Genomic DNA, 14,544 nt, shown 5'->3' on the forward strand with positions numbered 1-14,544 from the left:
CGGCCACGTAAGACGCCTTGGAGGTCCTGGAAGATGCATAATATCTAAGCTACGTTTTTCAGCAAGAAAATGAAAGTCTGACCCCTCTACTCCAGCTTAATAAAATTCTATATATTATTATCTCCGATATATACCTTAATAGCCCATTTTGTTTTTCTTTTCTTGAGTGGGTAGCTTCTCTACTTCTGACCCTTACGGACCTGCGTTTCTGGACTGACGCACGCGCAGGAACTAGGGAAGGCGGGGCGTGTTTCCGGGCGGCACGGTAGGCTAGAGGCCGGAGGGCTGGCCGTGCTGCCGCCGTCATGGAGACTCTGTACCGAGTCCCATTTTTAGTGCTCGAATGCCCCAACCTGAAGCTGAAGAAGCCGCCCTGGGTGCACATGCCGTCGGCCATGACGGTGTACGCCCTGGTGGTGGTGTCTTACTTCCTCATTACCGGAGGTAACTCGGCCGTGATGGGTCGGGTGGGCGCTGCGGAGGCGCGTGGGCGCCGAGCCGGGCTCCGGCCGAGAGGGCAATGCCGAGTCTGCAGGCAGAGCGGAGCTCTCTTCACGGCCTGCCCCGGAGAGAAGTGCTCTTTTTCTCTTTGCCTGCCCTCTCCCTCGAGGCTCCCATCCCGAGAGCCGAGTTGAATATATTTGTCAAGCCCAGCTTGCTCTTTTTATTACTTACTACGTGAGGCTCTTGGGAACATCATAATCAATTTCACCGTGTTTCTGTGGTCGGTCAAGAGGGTGTGGGACTTTGAAACTTCTCTCTTTGTGGTCCCTGGAACCTTGGAAGTGATCTGACGGCCATTGAGTTTGTTAGCTCAAACCCCAAAGTGTTGGGGTTGCTTTGTTTCCAGTCATGAGAATGAGAAAGGAATGTTATCGAAGCCACGTTTTTTTGAGAAATGCATGAGATTGGAATTGAGGCTTGCCAAAAGGTAGTGTGTTTCAGAGGACAGAAGTTGGGGACTCAAGGAAAGCATCGCTTTTCAGTTATCTGTCACCCAGTTTCCTCTGAAGTGGAAAATGCAGAGGGGTGTGGCCTTGACTACTGCTGAGTTGGCAGCCTGTCTGCAGTCTTCAGAGAGCCTTTGGATCGCCAGTTCCAGGATTTACTCAGGAGTGTACTCTTAGAGTTTAGGGAATAGTGTACTTAGCTCATAAAATTAAAACGATCTTAAGTTAGCAAGAGTAGTTCAACTTTTGTGGGGTGGCGGTGACCGTATGATTGCTATTTCATACTACTTGTCTTTAAAGAGGTAGGAGACAGACTTCAACTGTAGAGTTTATGCCCTGCCTAGCTTACGTTAACAGAAATACTAAATGCCACTTTAAACAATTATTTTTATAATTTATTTAACATTATTTTATGCGCACTGGTGTGGAAGGGGTCAGATCCCCGGGAACTGGAGGTAGAGACAGTTGTGAGCTGCCTTGTGGGTGCTGGGAATTGAACCCGGGTTCTCTGGAAGAGCAGCCAGTGCTCTTAACCGCCGAGCCATCTCTTCAGCCCTTGAATATTTTTTTTGTATTTTATTTTTTTTAAAAAAAGACATTATCTGGTGTGTCATTAGCATTAAGTTTTGCTCAGCACATTAAACAGTGAATACTGAATAAATGAAAGAAAATGCATTTGGCTTTAAAAAAATTAGTTTTCATTCTTACCAATCTATTTCCTAACCCCTATTTCCTTGGAGACAGAAGTGTCTATTTTAAAGCCTCAGCTTTCCATTGGCTCTCATTTTTGTTATTTATAAATGGGGATAGGGGGTTCACTGCTCTAACCACTGGGTCAAAGCGGAAAGGACACCGGTAGTGGTCAAGGCCACATCTTGTACATTTACTGTTTGACCCCTGGAAAAGACAGTCTTTTAGAAGCTGGGTATACCTTTATACAGAAACAGTGTTGCTGAGAACAGCAGGTGTTTCTGGTAACTCAGCACTGGGGTAGCAGCAGACAACCTTAATTACCGTGCCCTCCCTGGGATGTAGTCGAGACATGTTAGGTGCCACACAGCTGCTTCCTCCTACATGGAGTGACATTGAAGAGAAGAGTTGGACGCGCCATTTCCATTCCGGTGTGGTCACTGAAGAAATGGCTGGTAAGCCTGAGTTTGAATGGTTAGAATGGATTTACTAGGAAAGAAAAGAAAGCATGGAAAAAATGCGGGACCAGGAGACCAGTGAGGTGGTTTCTGTTTACTTACATCAGGGCTTCAAACTTTCCCTCCTTTGTGATCCATTTTTGCCTGAGAAACTTTTGTACAACCCTGCTTGTGTGAAATAGGTGTCTAAAATAGATATACATACCAAACTTTTACTGATAGTAACATATAAACTTACTTTACAACACATAGTTGCACTGTTTCTTAAAACCAAAAGCAAATTCATATACTAAGGAGATGGATGTACTTAATTATTTTCACGTAGAGAACCAGCCCTTAGTTGAGTGCTTGATCCTGGAGGATACAGAGCATCCCCAGTGTCCTTCAGAGTTTAGTATTTTGGGTTTATAGTTGCCAGCGCTGGGAACATATAGTGTGAGATGGCAAATGTGTTTAGAGCCATCTCAGAAATTGTTGGAAATTCTGCCCAAATCTGAAGCTAAAGTTCGTTTAACAATTTTTAAAGAAACTCAAACAACAATTTTAAAGACCAATATACAGTACAGTCCGACAATACTAATCTGATACCTGTCATCATGCTTTTAGGAGAGCAAACTTTGTGTTTATAATAATATATAGTAAAAGCAACTGTAATCCACAGGGCACAGCAGTCTGGAGACCAAGCTCGGATGTTTCAGGCCGTGCTTTCTGTCATTGCATAGTGTGGAATGTGCTTCGTGTAAACTGCCTGTTCTGTGTTCAGAACCAGGGTTGTATGCACATATGCAATTTAGAGCTCATTTTTGAGCTTGCATGTCCACAAACCTTTCACTAGTGACATTTTGTCTGTCTGTCTCAATCCCCACAGCTGTGTCAACCCTGTGTTATAGTCCACAATTGAAGGAGCTGTAGCCTAGGTTATAATGCTAGGTTGGGTAGCAGCGGTTTTAATTAGTCTTTTATCTGTCCAGTTTTGTTTTGTTTGCCTTTTAGCAAGTGATGTTGTAAAATGGACCAGGTGTTTCTGGAAAGATGTGACAGAACAGTTGTGGGACCAGGAGGCCACAACCTAGAGGTCACGGGCAACCTCCGCACTGTCGGGGTTGGCAGAGCTGGGATAGATACAGGGCTAGTTTGCTTAGTTCTTTCCAGGACTGTGTATTTAAGAAAGGCAGAAAGAGAATGTTAGGAGACTCTACAGGAGTGAAGAAGGGTTGATGTAGGGAAAGAAAGCTTGATAAGAGGGCTGAGAAGAGCTATCCAAAGGAATGAGTGACCTTCCCGAGAAGGTGAGCCGGGATGGTGTGAGGAGGAGGGGCTCCTCATGTAGCTGAGTGAAAGGGGCAGTGAACGTAGGTGCCAGGCTTCGTAGGTTTGCCAGGGAGAAGGTAAGAGAATTATCACTTCTTCTGTCAGCAGGGAGACAGGCCTGCTATTTCTTTTTTTTTTCTTTTTTTTTTTTTTTAAATATTTTTTTATTTATTGTGTATACAGTACTCTGCCTGCATATATGCCTGCAAGCCAGAAGAGGGCACCAGATCTCATGACGGAGATGGTTGTGAGTCACCATATGGTTGCTGGGAATTGAACTCAGGACCTCTGGAAAAGCAGTCAGTGCTCTTAACCACTGAGCCATCTCTCCAGCCCCCAGGCCTACTATTTCATAAGAAAAGCTGGAGTTGAGACTTTCTAAGAACAGAGTGTATCCCCACAGTGGAAGTTGAGAATGTTACTGTACTTTAATGGTCATGATTAAATTGTGAGGTGCTGGGATGACAGTAATGATGACTGGCTGAGACCCAGCACTCAGGAGACTGAGGCAGCCTGGGTTGCACAGTGAGTTCAATGGCAGCTTCTGCTACAGAGTGAGAACTCCTCTCCGCTAGCCAAAGAGAAAGAGCTAGAAGGTTTCCTTAGGCTTCCCTCAGTTTACAAAAATAAATTCATGGATATGTGGCCGTATTTTGTGTGCTAAAGTAGATCCTTAGTATTCTATGTCCTTTCCTATACAGTTCTTCCAGAGTATAAGCAGGGGTTCCTAAGTTCCCTTCATGAAACTGGCACCTCTTTGAGAGATAATATTGTTTAGATGTTCTAGAATGGTTTATCCAAAGATTAGAAGGTGAGGTGGATCTGATTTGATTATAATAATATAATCAAAGCAGCCTTATTTATGTGTAAATAATAAGTCCTATTTAAGTGTAATTAGAGGCAATGAAACCTGCAATCTTTGTTTTTCAAACTATTTTCTTCTTTTTAGGAATAATCTATGATGTTATTGTTGAACCTCCAAGTGTTGGCTCAATGACTGACGAACATGGACATCAGAGACCAGTAGCTTTCTTGGCTTACAGGTAAAAGATAGCATTTTGAACAGTTTGATGATGGGAAAGAAGGTTGCTGGGGCATTCTTAATTATTTAGCACAAGAAAAATGAGCCTGGTGGCACGTGCTTGTAACCCCAGCAGAGGGTCTCTGGTTTAGGCAGCCTGGACTGCATAGTGAGCTTAAGTCAGTAGTGAGACTCTGGCTCTCCAGAAACAAAAGTAAATAAAAATGAAATACAATGAAAATGCTGTGGGACTTATCTGCATTTAGAAACACCTGTTTTGCTGGGGAGTGGTGGTGCATGCCTTTAATCCCAGCATTCAGGAGGCAGAGACAGGAGGCTTTCTGTGAGTTTGAGGTCAGCCTGGTCCACAGAGTGAGTTCCAGGACAGGCTTCAAAGCTACAGAGAAACCCTGTCTTGAAAGACAAAGGTGGAGGAGAGGTGGGGGGGGGGGGTGGGGGAGCCGCGAGCGGACACGAACGCCTGTTTCAAAATGTGGAGTTCTTATGCCAAAATGAGGCAAGAACGTAACAAAATAGAACTGTATTATTAATCTATTAGGTAGTCACATGTAGGGATGGCAAGATGGCTCAGCAGTTAAGAGCACTCGCTGCTCTTCCAGAGGTTCTGAGTTCGGTTCCCAGCACCTATATGGTGTCTCACAGCCATCTCAGAGGGATCTGATGCCCTGTTCTAGAGTAAAGGTATACATGCAGATAGAGCACTCGTAAATAAACCTTTAAAAAGAAAGAAGAAAGTCAAGTGTATCTTATTGATTGGCATATCACCAACCTGAAGGCCAGTTTAAAATCACAATAACAGACTGTTCTAGGGTCAGCAAACCACAGTCATTTTTTGGTAACATTTTGTTGGAATTAGCAAATCCATTTATATATTACCATATAAACACCACATACTAATTGATTGCACCACTGCATTTGCTTATTTGGAGACCAAATCTGGCGTCTCATGTGTAGGCAAGAAATGACTGTTTATGGTAGTTATGAGGGCATTTTAGAAAAAACATAAGAAACATAATTTTGAGACCTTATGGATTCTATTTCATCAGTGAAACAGCATTCTAGCTGAGTCTGGTGCCAAATTATGTTTTCTTTCTTTCTTTTTTAAAGACAGTATTATCTTTTCAATGAAATCAATTAGTTAATGAAAAATATATACTTTCTCTATAATACCTATTAATAACCATCTTTTTGGCAGAAATTTGCTTTCTCTAAGAATTCAACATAACCATATTCCTGAAAAGTCAGATGTGGGCTGTTGAGGTGGCTTAGCAGGTAAAGGCACTTGATGCCAACCTTAAACGTGAGTTCAGTCGCCAGCACCCATACAGAACTGACTTCAAGTTGTCTTCTGACCTCCTCATGCATGCTATGGCACGTTGGCACGTGCACCCCTAAATATATACATACATACACGGAACAGTAAAATTTTTTAAAAAAGAAAAGAAAAATCAGATATAAGCATATACACAAATTGGCATATAAGGGTTTACAGATTGCTAGAGATATTGTTGGGGTCATAACGTGGTAGCACATGCCTTTAGTCCCAGCACTTGGGAGGCATAGACAGGCGGATCTCAGTGTGTTCGAGGCCAACCTGGTCTACAAGAGCTAGTTCTAGGACAGGCTCCATCTTGAAAAAACCGTCTTGAAAAAACAAAAACAAAAAAGAATGCATGCCTTAAAAAGACCTTAAGATTAGAGATTTATGAATTATTATGACTTCAAGAAGCACAAGTTCAAATTTCTTGCAGTTGATAGAATATTATTTGTTTATAGGCAGGGTCTCACTATGCAGTCCTGGCTGGCCTTGAATTCATAGAGACCCACCAGCCCCTGCCTCCTAAGAGCTGGAATTAAAGGTGAGATTGTCAGGAAGTTGTGTATACCTTTAATCCCAGCACTTGGGGGGCAGAGGGAGATACCTCTTGTTCAAGGCCAGCCTGGTCTATGTAATGAGCTCCTAGACAGCCGGAGCTACATAGTGAGACCCTGTCTTGAAAACCAACGTGTGATATGTTTAAATAGCATAACTTTGAAAAGTTAAAGTTCATGTATGCATAAGATGTTCAGCTTTTAAAATAACTAAATGTGTATTGATTTTCTAGATAGTTTTGTTAGCTGACTTTTTTTTTAAAAAAAGCCCTGTATCTTACTTATTTTATGTATATGATGCTCTATCTGCATATACGCCTGCATGCCAGAAGGGGGCATCAAATCTCATTATAGATAGCTGTGAGCCACCATGTGGTTGCTGAAAGTTGAACTCAGGATCTCTGGAATAACAGCCGGGCTATTTAACTGCTGGGCTATTTCTCCAAGTTTTTTTAATTAATTAATTAATTAATTAATTAATTTTGTTTTTTGTGGTGCCTGGGTTAAGCCTTAAGTGTACCTGTGCTAGCAAGTTCTGACACTGAGCTATATTCCCAGCCAAGACAGATTTTTATCTATTTTGTTAACTGTTGTATTCCTAGAGCCTAGAATAATATTTGATGGGATAAGCCTCTCAATAAATAACCTGTTGAATGAATGAGCAGACGAATAGCCAAAGGCATAATACATAATTGTAAGGGTAGAATAAAATGTTGGCACAAACTGTTTAGCATCAAGCAAAAACAGGAATTTCAACCCAAAGGGAACAACATTAATTTTCTAGTAACATTCGTTTGCCGTGCTGTGGTTTTCTTTTGCAGAGTGAACGGGCAGTATATTATGGAAGGACTTGCATCTAGCTTCCTGTTTACAATGGGAGGTTTAGGTTTCATAATCCTGGACCGTTCCAATGCACCAAATATTCCAAAACTCAATAGGTTTCTTCTTCTCTTCATTGGCTTTGTCTGCGTCCTGCTGAGTTTCTTCATGGCCAGAGTATTCATGAGAATGAAATTGCCGTAAGTAAAATAGTTTGTATAATAAGTGATTTAACTTTTGTTATTAATTGGTATAATAATTAATTAGATAGCATAAGTCCATAGATTTAATTTAACACTCATTTAAAGGTGAAAAGTGTCCAGGAACACTGATTTTTCTCAAGTTGTAGCTATGGTTGTAACAAACTGAGATCAGTAGTTCTTCTTGGCTATCCCCATGCACGTTCATGAGAAAGTTTAGTTCTGTTGCCTCGGCTGCACTGACTGACAGTAGCTAGTTTTTCTATGATGTGCCTTTTTGGTTACTATGTCAGATTCCAGTAGGATTAGTGACAGTAAGGATTTTCAAGCCATGGGCGGCTACTGCTCTTTCGTTATTGGCATAAGTTTCTTATTCCTAACCTGAAAAGCTAAAATTGTTGACAGTCAGCATGATAGGACAGTGAAAAATGCTACACCATGAAACCTTTGTTTCATGTACAGAATTTGTATGAAGTTAACCTTTTGGATACATGGACAAGATACATAAGACATAAATGATGGGTTTGGTTTGGGCTTAAAGTTTTGCAGTGCTCGAGATCGAATCCAGGAGCATTGTTCATGTTAGGCAGTGTCTTAGGGTTACTGTGCTGTGCTGACCACAGCAACGTGGGGAAGAGAGGTTTGTTTCTCTTGCGTATTACAGTCCACTGAGGGAAACCAAGGCAGAAACTCACCCCAGGCAGGACCTGGAGGCAGGAGCTGATGCAGAGACCATAGAGGGTACTGCTTACTGGCTTGTCTCTCATGGCTTGCTCAGCTTGCTATTTTATAGAACCCAGGACCACCAGCCCAAGAATGGCTCCACCCACAATGGTCTGGGCCCTCCCACATGGATCACTAATTAAGAAAATGCCCTATTGGCTTGCCTACACTCGATCGTAGATCGTATGGAGGTGTCTTCTCGACTGAGGCGCCTTCCTTTCAGATGACTCACTCTGGCTTGTGTCAAGTTGACATAAACTAGCCACGTCAGTCAAGTCCTCTGCCTCTGAGCTACACCCTACTCCTATAGATGATTTTATGTTTAGATTTAGATCCCATCCCTAAGATATCTCATTATATATGCAAACATTAAACAGTCTGAAATCTCAGTTGGGGAGGTGGCTCCACAAGGCAAGTGCTTGCTCTGGAAGTGTGAGAGGACCTGTGTTCATCTTCTGAATCACCATGTGAAGAGCTGGGACAGGCTGACATCTGAGTTTTACATCCGCGTGTACATGTGCGCACACACATAGGTACATACACATATGCCATTCACACACTAAGCAAAAGAAATACATAACAAACCCTTCTGGACCCAGGTGTTTTAGATACAGATTTCAGCCTGCTAAAACAAACAAACAAGCCAAAACCATTAAGCCTTAGACAGGAAAGAAATATTGTCCCTTAAGATAGGAGAAAGGATTACATTTTAAAACGTAGTTTCATTTAAAGATTTTTTTTCCTTTTTTTGAAAATATTCTTTTCTCACATGTGTCCTGCTAACAGTGTCCTCTCCCTCCTATCCAGATCCCCACCCTTTCTGTTTCATTAGAAAAGAAAAGTCTTCTAAGAATAAATATAAAACTAAAATGAGATAAAACAAAAGTTGTCACATTGAAGTTGTACAGGACTAACCACCAGAAGGAAAGAGCCCAGGTGAAGGCCCAAGAATCAGAGGCCCACTAGTTCACACACTCCGGAGGCCTGTAGAAACACTAAACCGGAAGCCATAAAGATTGTAACTCAGAAAGTTTTAAATGTTTTTAGAAGAATGGTGAATTGGTTTTGTAGAAATATCATTCCAATTGAGGTTGTTAATTTGAAATTTAGGAAAGGTTGCTAAAGAAACAAGTAGTTCAGGTTTAATTTGAAGTTGATAGAATTTTTCATATATTCCACTTTTACCTCTGGCAAGCCAAACACAAAGATCTATTCAGTAATTTAATTTATTTTTTAATGAACTATATTAGGTGTCTGTATTAGTTCCTGTTCTGTTGCTGTGATAAAACACTGTGACCAAAGTAGCTTATGGCTCCAGAGGGTTAAGAGTCCACGATGGTGGAGCATGGTGGCCGGACAGGAAGCTGAGGGCTCAGATCTTGACCCAACAGTGCCAAAACAGAGAGAGCAGCTGCAAATGGCGCAGGTCCTCAGTGATGCGCTCCTTCCAGCAGGGCCACGTCTGAATAGTGTCGTTTGTTTAGGACCAAAGTGTTCAAATGTCCATGACTATGGGAGGCATTTGTCATCTAAACCCTCACAGTATCATGTATCAGTCATTCTAATTTCTTAGTGTTTGAATTTTACAAGTTCATTTGTCCTGAGGCTTAATCTGTCCTCTGCCTGGAACATGCCCATGGTGGTGGGGCTGCTTATGCTGGAGCCATATTCCTGTGTCCTGCCTCACACAGCATGTGTATGTCAGCACAGGTGTCTGTGTGTGTATGTCAGCACAGGTGTCTGTGTGTGTATGTCAGCACAGGTGTCTGTGTGTGTGTGTCAGCACAGGTGTCTGTGTGTGTGTGTCAGCACAGGTGTCTGTGTGTGTATGTCAGCATGTCCAGTATGTCACTGGACTCTTAGCTATAAAATGAGAGTAGGACTGGCAGGACGGCTTAGCCGGTAAAGACTCCCTTGTTGAGTGATGAGCTGAGCTCCATCCTTGAAACTCAGTAGGTAGAAGGAAGTAGAGGAACTAGTTCACCCCTTTGCGTTTCCTCTGACCTCTACATGTGTGCCATGGCATTTGTGTGCACACACATGACACACAAATTAAATACTGTGTGTGTGTGTGTTTGGGTTTTTTTTTTGTTTTTGTTTTTTTTTCCAAGACAGGGTTTCTCTGTAGCTATGGAGCCAGTCCCGGAACTTATCTGTAGACCAGGCTGGCCTCGAACTCCAAGTGCTAGAATTGAAGGTGTGCACCACCACTGCCTGACTAAGTAAAGTACTTCTTAAAATGTAAAGTGAGAAACCATTTATTTTGGACCCCAAAGCCTCACACGTCTAGGCAGATGCTCTCTACTGGGCTACATCCCGATCCTAAAGTCCTTTTAGGACTAGGGGCTTAGTGACTGTTGAAGTAATGGCTCCCTGAAGAGAAAAAAAGATACTTCTGTATTTTTTAAAATAAATTTATTTGTGTGTGCATGTGTATATGTGTGTATATATAGGGGCCTGTGCCATGGTACATGTATCGGTCAAAGAAGAGTTTGTGGAATTGGCTCGCCCCTTCTACCATGTTGGTCCCTGGGGTTGAACTAAGGTCGTCATACTGGGCAGCAAGCTCTCTTACCTGTTGGCCTGTCTTGTTGCCCCCAACTGTTGTTTTTACTTTAACTGTATTTATCTGTAGAATTCTTATTTGCCTGGATATAATAACTAAGGATTACACAATTATCTGGTCTGTAAGAAAGATCAAGTGATTCTAGGAGTGGCCATAGTAGGTGCATTCTAAGGTATTTATTTAGATTCTCTACCAAAACGTATATGATAGTGGTTTATATGTTTTTCTAACATGCTATTTTTAGAGTATTTTATATTTCTTAGTGTTTCCCATTTTTAAAAAAATTAAAAATATATTATTTTATTTTATGTGTATGGATGTTTTGCCTACATGCATGTGTACACCTTGTGTGTGTCTGGTGCCTGTGAGGCCAGAGGAGGGTGTTGGATACCCTGAAACTGGAGTTCCGTGGTGATTGTGAGCCACCATATAGGTGCTGGGAACCAAACCCAGGTTCTCTAGAAGAGCGGTTGGTGCTCTCATTGCCAGGCTCTCAGTTCAGCGCCCCATGCCCTAGTGTTTCTTAAGGTGTATAGCACACCAGCCTAGGCCACACACTGCCTTCAAGAAGGAATACCACAGTATTTAACTGTCACCGGGTGGGGCTTTGATGTGCATATTCACGTCACACAGCAGAGGAGAGGAGCTGGTCTCTAGGAAGAGCCCTGCTAGGAAAGTAGGTGCTGAGTGCCTTCCTGTGTCAGGTCCCCATGTGACACTTGCTGGAAACCATCCTGAGTATTTCTGTGCTGTGAAAGTTACTTTCTTGTTTCTGTTTGAAATTACCAAACTTTATGGTCATGAATAAGTCAGTGTGGATACAAACTCCGGGTTCTTTTTATGTTATTCAGTCTGAGCTCGTGCGGGGAGGGCTCTCAGTAGATTGGCCGGGCAGATCCTACAGGAGGGAAGAGTGAGGTTTGCCTAGGTTGCATTGATTGCACATTGATCTAGAGTCATCAGACCCTTAGGTGTTGGTTGTGTGCACTGTAGTAAGCCTTCGTGAGCTCCTACTTTACAGGAGAGAAAACTCAACATGCTCGATGCTAGCAGCGTCTTACCAGGAATACCCTGTGCGTCATAGACGCTTTCCGAGAGAATCTTCAGGTCTCCTGCAATAACTCCACTTTATAGTTGAGGAGACTGAGTGAGACTTGGCCATCTTCCCCAGTGAGTGGTAGGAGCGTGTCTCAGAGGGGGTCGGCTCTGGAGGCCTCAGTGAGTGCAGGGTGTATTCAGTCAGTTGGTGGTGTGGGTATAGTATATATAGCATGTATATAGTATATATAGCATCCTGAAAAAGGATCAGTTTTCTTTTGATCCTTCTTGGTGTTAGACTCAGGCGCTCATTGCAGGAGGGAAGGGTTGGAGCTGGAGGATCACATTCAGTTCCTCAAGGGGCTCCAGCCGCAGTGAAAGGACTCTCATCTGAGCCGCTGGAAATTTGCTGTCGTCCGTGGGCACAGCTGTAGTCTGTGACTGCCTTCTGGAGACTTCCCACAGGGGCAAGACGCCTCTGCAGTGGGGGCTCAGAGGCTCAGCTCCAGGCACGATACCCGACTCTCCAGTGCCTTCTCTAGTAATGATGAGGGACTCTGCAGTTCAAGCCAGTTTTCATAAAAGACTTGATTTTTTGTTATAATTTTGAGAGTCCAATGGTTGATTCTGATAGTTAGCTTTAACTTTTATGTAGTCTTTTCATTTTCCTACCTTTTAGTGTCTAATTATTATAGTTTTGTTTGTTCGTTTGTTTGTTTTTTGAGACAGGGTTTCTCTGTAGCTTTGAAGCCTGTCCTAGCTGGAACTAGCTCTTGTAGACCAGGCTGGGCTCCAACTCACAGAGATCTGCCTGCCTCTGCCTCCCGAGTGCTGGGATTAAAGGCATGCATCACCACTACCCAGCAGGGTTTTTTTTGTTGTTGTTTTTATTTTTTAACCTTTATATCCCAGCTAAATACATGGAAACTAATTTTTACCTATAAATGCCTGATCTTAGCTTGGCTTGTTTCTAGCCAGCTTTCCTTAACTTAAATTGTCTCGTCTGCCTTTTAAAGCCTGTGGGCTTTTACCTTTCTCTGTTCCATATACTTTCCTTCTTACATGGCTGACTGTGCGACTGGGTGTCTGGTCCCTGGTGCCCACCTCTCCTCCTTTCTTCACTCCTTGCTCACTGTTCCCCCGAGGCTAGATTTCTCTTGTTTATTCTCTCCGCCTGGCAGCCCCACATAATTCTCTCTCCTGCCTAGCTATTGGCTGTTTAGCTCTTTATTAGGCCAACCAGGTGTTTTAGGCAAAGTAACAACAGCTTCACAGAGTTAAACAAATACAACTTAAAAGAATACAGTACATCTTTGCATCATTGAACAAATGTCCCACATCATAAACAAATATAACACATCTTAAACCAATATTCCAAACAAAGTTTGTGTTAGTTTGCGTGTTGCTTTGTGATGTTTGAGAGGGAGAGTAGCGGGAAGTGTGCTTATTTCCTGGCGGGAACCAAGGCAATGGGGAGGAGTAGCGGTGAGATTTGGGGTTGTCCTTTGATTCCTAGGAAGGAGGTGGGCTTTTTTGAATTATTGCTTTCTAGTCACTTTCTGTGTTTATGATTTATTTCTGCAGGGGTTACCTGATGGGCTAGTGCCTTTTGAGAAGAACGCAGTGAACCCTGGATTGGCTCCTGTTAGTGAAACCTTTAAGGCCGAGCCACCCCCTGGGCAGTGTGGAGAGGAGTGAAGGGCAGAGCTGAGTGACACCTGGCGGGCGTGGGAAAGCTGGGACGGGTTGATGGTGTCAGAGACAAGTTCATTACAGTATTTTTTCTGATGACCTGTTCTGATGTACCAACTATGTTAAGTGGCATTTTCTTCTTAGTTTTTTATTTCCTAAAGAAAATAGACTCCGTTTCTAAAACTTTGGTATTGAATAAAGTGATTATTTTTTACAACCCCCTATCATTTTTTGGACATGATATTTCCGATTTTCAGAAATTAATACAAATCGAGAAGTATATCGTGAGAGCAGAGACAATTGGACAACTGGTCAGTTCCTCCAGCGGTGCTTAGCCTTTAAACGGCGTGTGTGGTACTCTGCCATTTCAGACACATACGGGAGACTGTTTCCTGGACAATATGATGTATGAAAGGAGCAGAAATAAATGATTTTTCTAATTAACATTTTATAGTGTGTGATTTTTTTTAAAAATTATTATTTTTATTATGTATACAATATTCTGTCTCTATGTATGCCTGCACACCAGAAGAGGGCACCAAACCTCATTACAGATGGTTGTGAGACACCATGTGGTTGCTGGGAATTGAACTCAGGACCTTTGGAAGAGCAGGCACTGCTCTTAACCACAGAGCCATCTCTCCAGCCCTGGTGTGTGGTTTTTGTTGTTTTGTTTTTGATATAGAATCTCACTATGTGGCTCTGTCTGACCTGAAATTTGCTATGTATATCAGTCTGCCTCTGCTTCCTGAGTGCTGAGATCAAATGTGTGCCACCAGAACCAGCTTAACTCATCCTGTGGTGGTCTTTAGTCATGCCCAAAATCTCTAACTATATTGTTAGCTATCAGTTCCAAAGGGTACCCTTATCCCTTGGACATGGGCAGTCAGCCTGGACTATAGGAGGATTTCTGGCAGTTAGATCAAAGCCATTCTTCCTCAGGAAGCTGTGAAACCTTTTCCCATCTGCCAAAAAGAGTCGTTTCCCTGACCTGGCAGAAAGAAACATTTGGATCCATTAGTATATACCTGTGGCTGGATATCAAAGCCCATGCTAGCCTCCAGGTTCCCTGAGTCCCCAATTCACAAGGACTTGTTACACATTTGGAAGCCCCTGTCCCAGTCTCCTGCCCCCTGTACACCGCCCTCCTGTCAGTCTGCCTTTCTCTCCTTCTCTCTCTTGC

At 42.7% G+C, this 14,544-nt stretch overlaps 1 protein-coding gene across 1 annotated transcript; it reads left to right on the plus strand.

Annotated features, from left to right (window-relative positions):
• The first annotated feature begins 243 nt into the window (after nucleotides 1-243).
• Nucleotides 244-13,805, plus strand: Ostc (oligosaccharyltransferase complex non-catalytic subunit). Its single transcript, XM_048456860.3, has 4 exons — nucleotides 244-444; nucleotides 4,359-4,452; nucleotides 7,145-7,342; nucleotides 13,254-13,805. Exons 1-4 carry the CDS (start codon nucleotides 306-308, stop codon nucleotides 13,270-13,272), a joined length of 450 nt encoding a protein of 149 aa, XP_048312817.1. The 5' UTR covers nucleotides 244-305; the 3' UTR covers nucleotides 13,273-13,805.
• Nucleotides 13,806-14,544: the final 739 nt, after the last annotated feature.

This window comes from Myodes glareolus, chromosome 17 (genome assembly GCF_982192425.1).
Source record: "Myodes glareolus chromosome 17, mMyoGla1.1, whole genome shotgun sequence".
Classification (NCBI taxonomy): Eukaryota; Metazoa; Chordata; class Mammalia; order Rodentia; family Cricetidae; genus Myodes; species Myodes glareolus.

What these genes read in the sequence shown, in the direction of transcription:
- Ostc (XM_048456860.3), top strand. Translation starts at nt 306, where the DNA reads ATGGAGACTCTGTACCGAGTCCCATTTTTAGTGCTCGAATGCCCCAAC. An exon ending in TTACTTCCTCATTACCGGAG is followed by an intron (nt 445 to 4,358) that starts GTAACTCGGCCG and finishes TCTTCTTTTTAG; the next exon opens with GAATAATCTATGATGTTATT. An exon ending in GTAGCTTTCTTGGCTTACAG is followed by an intron (nt 4,453 to 7,144) that starts GTAAAAGATAGC and finishes TTTCTTTTGCAG; the next exon opens with AGTGAACGGGCAGTATATTA.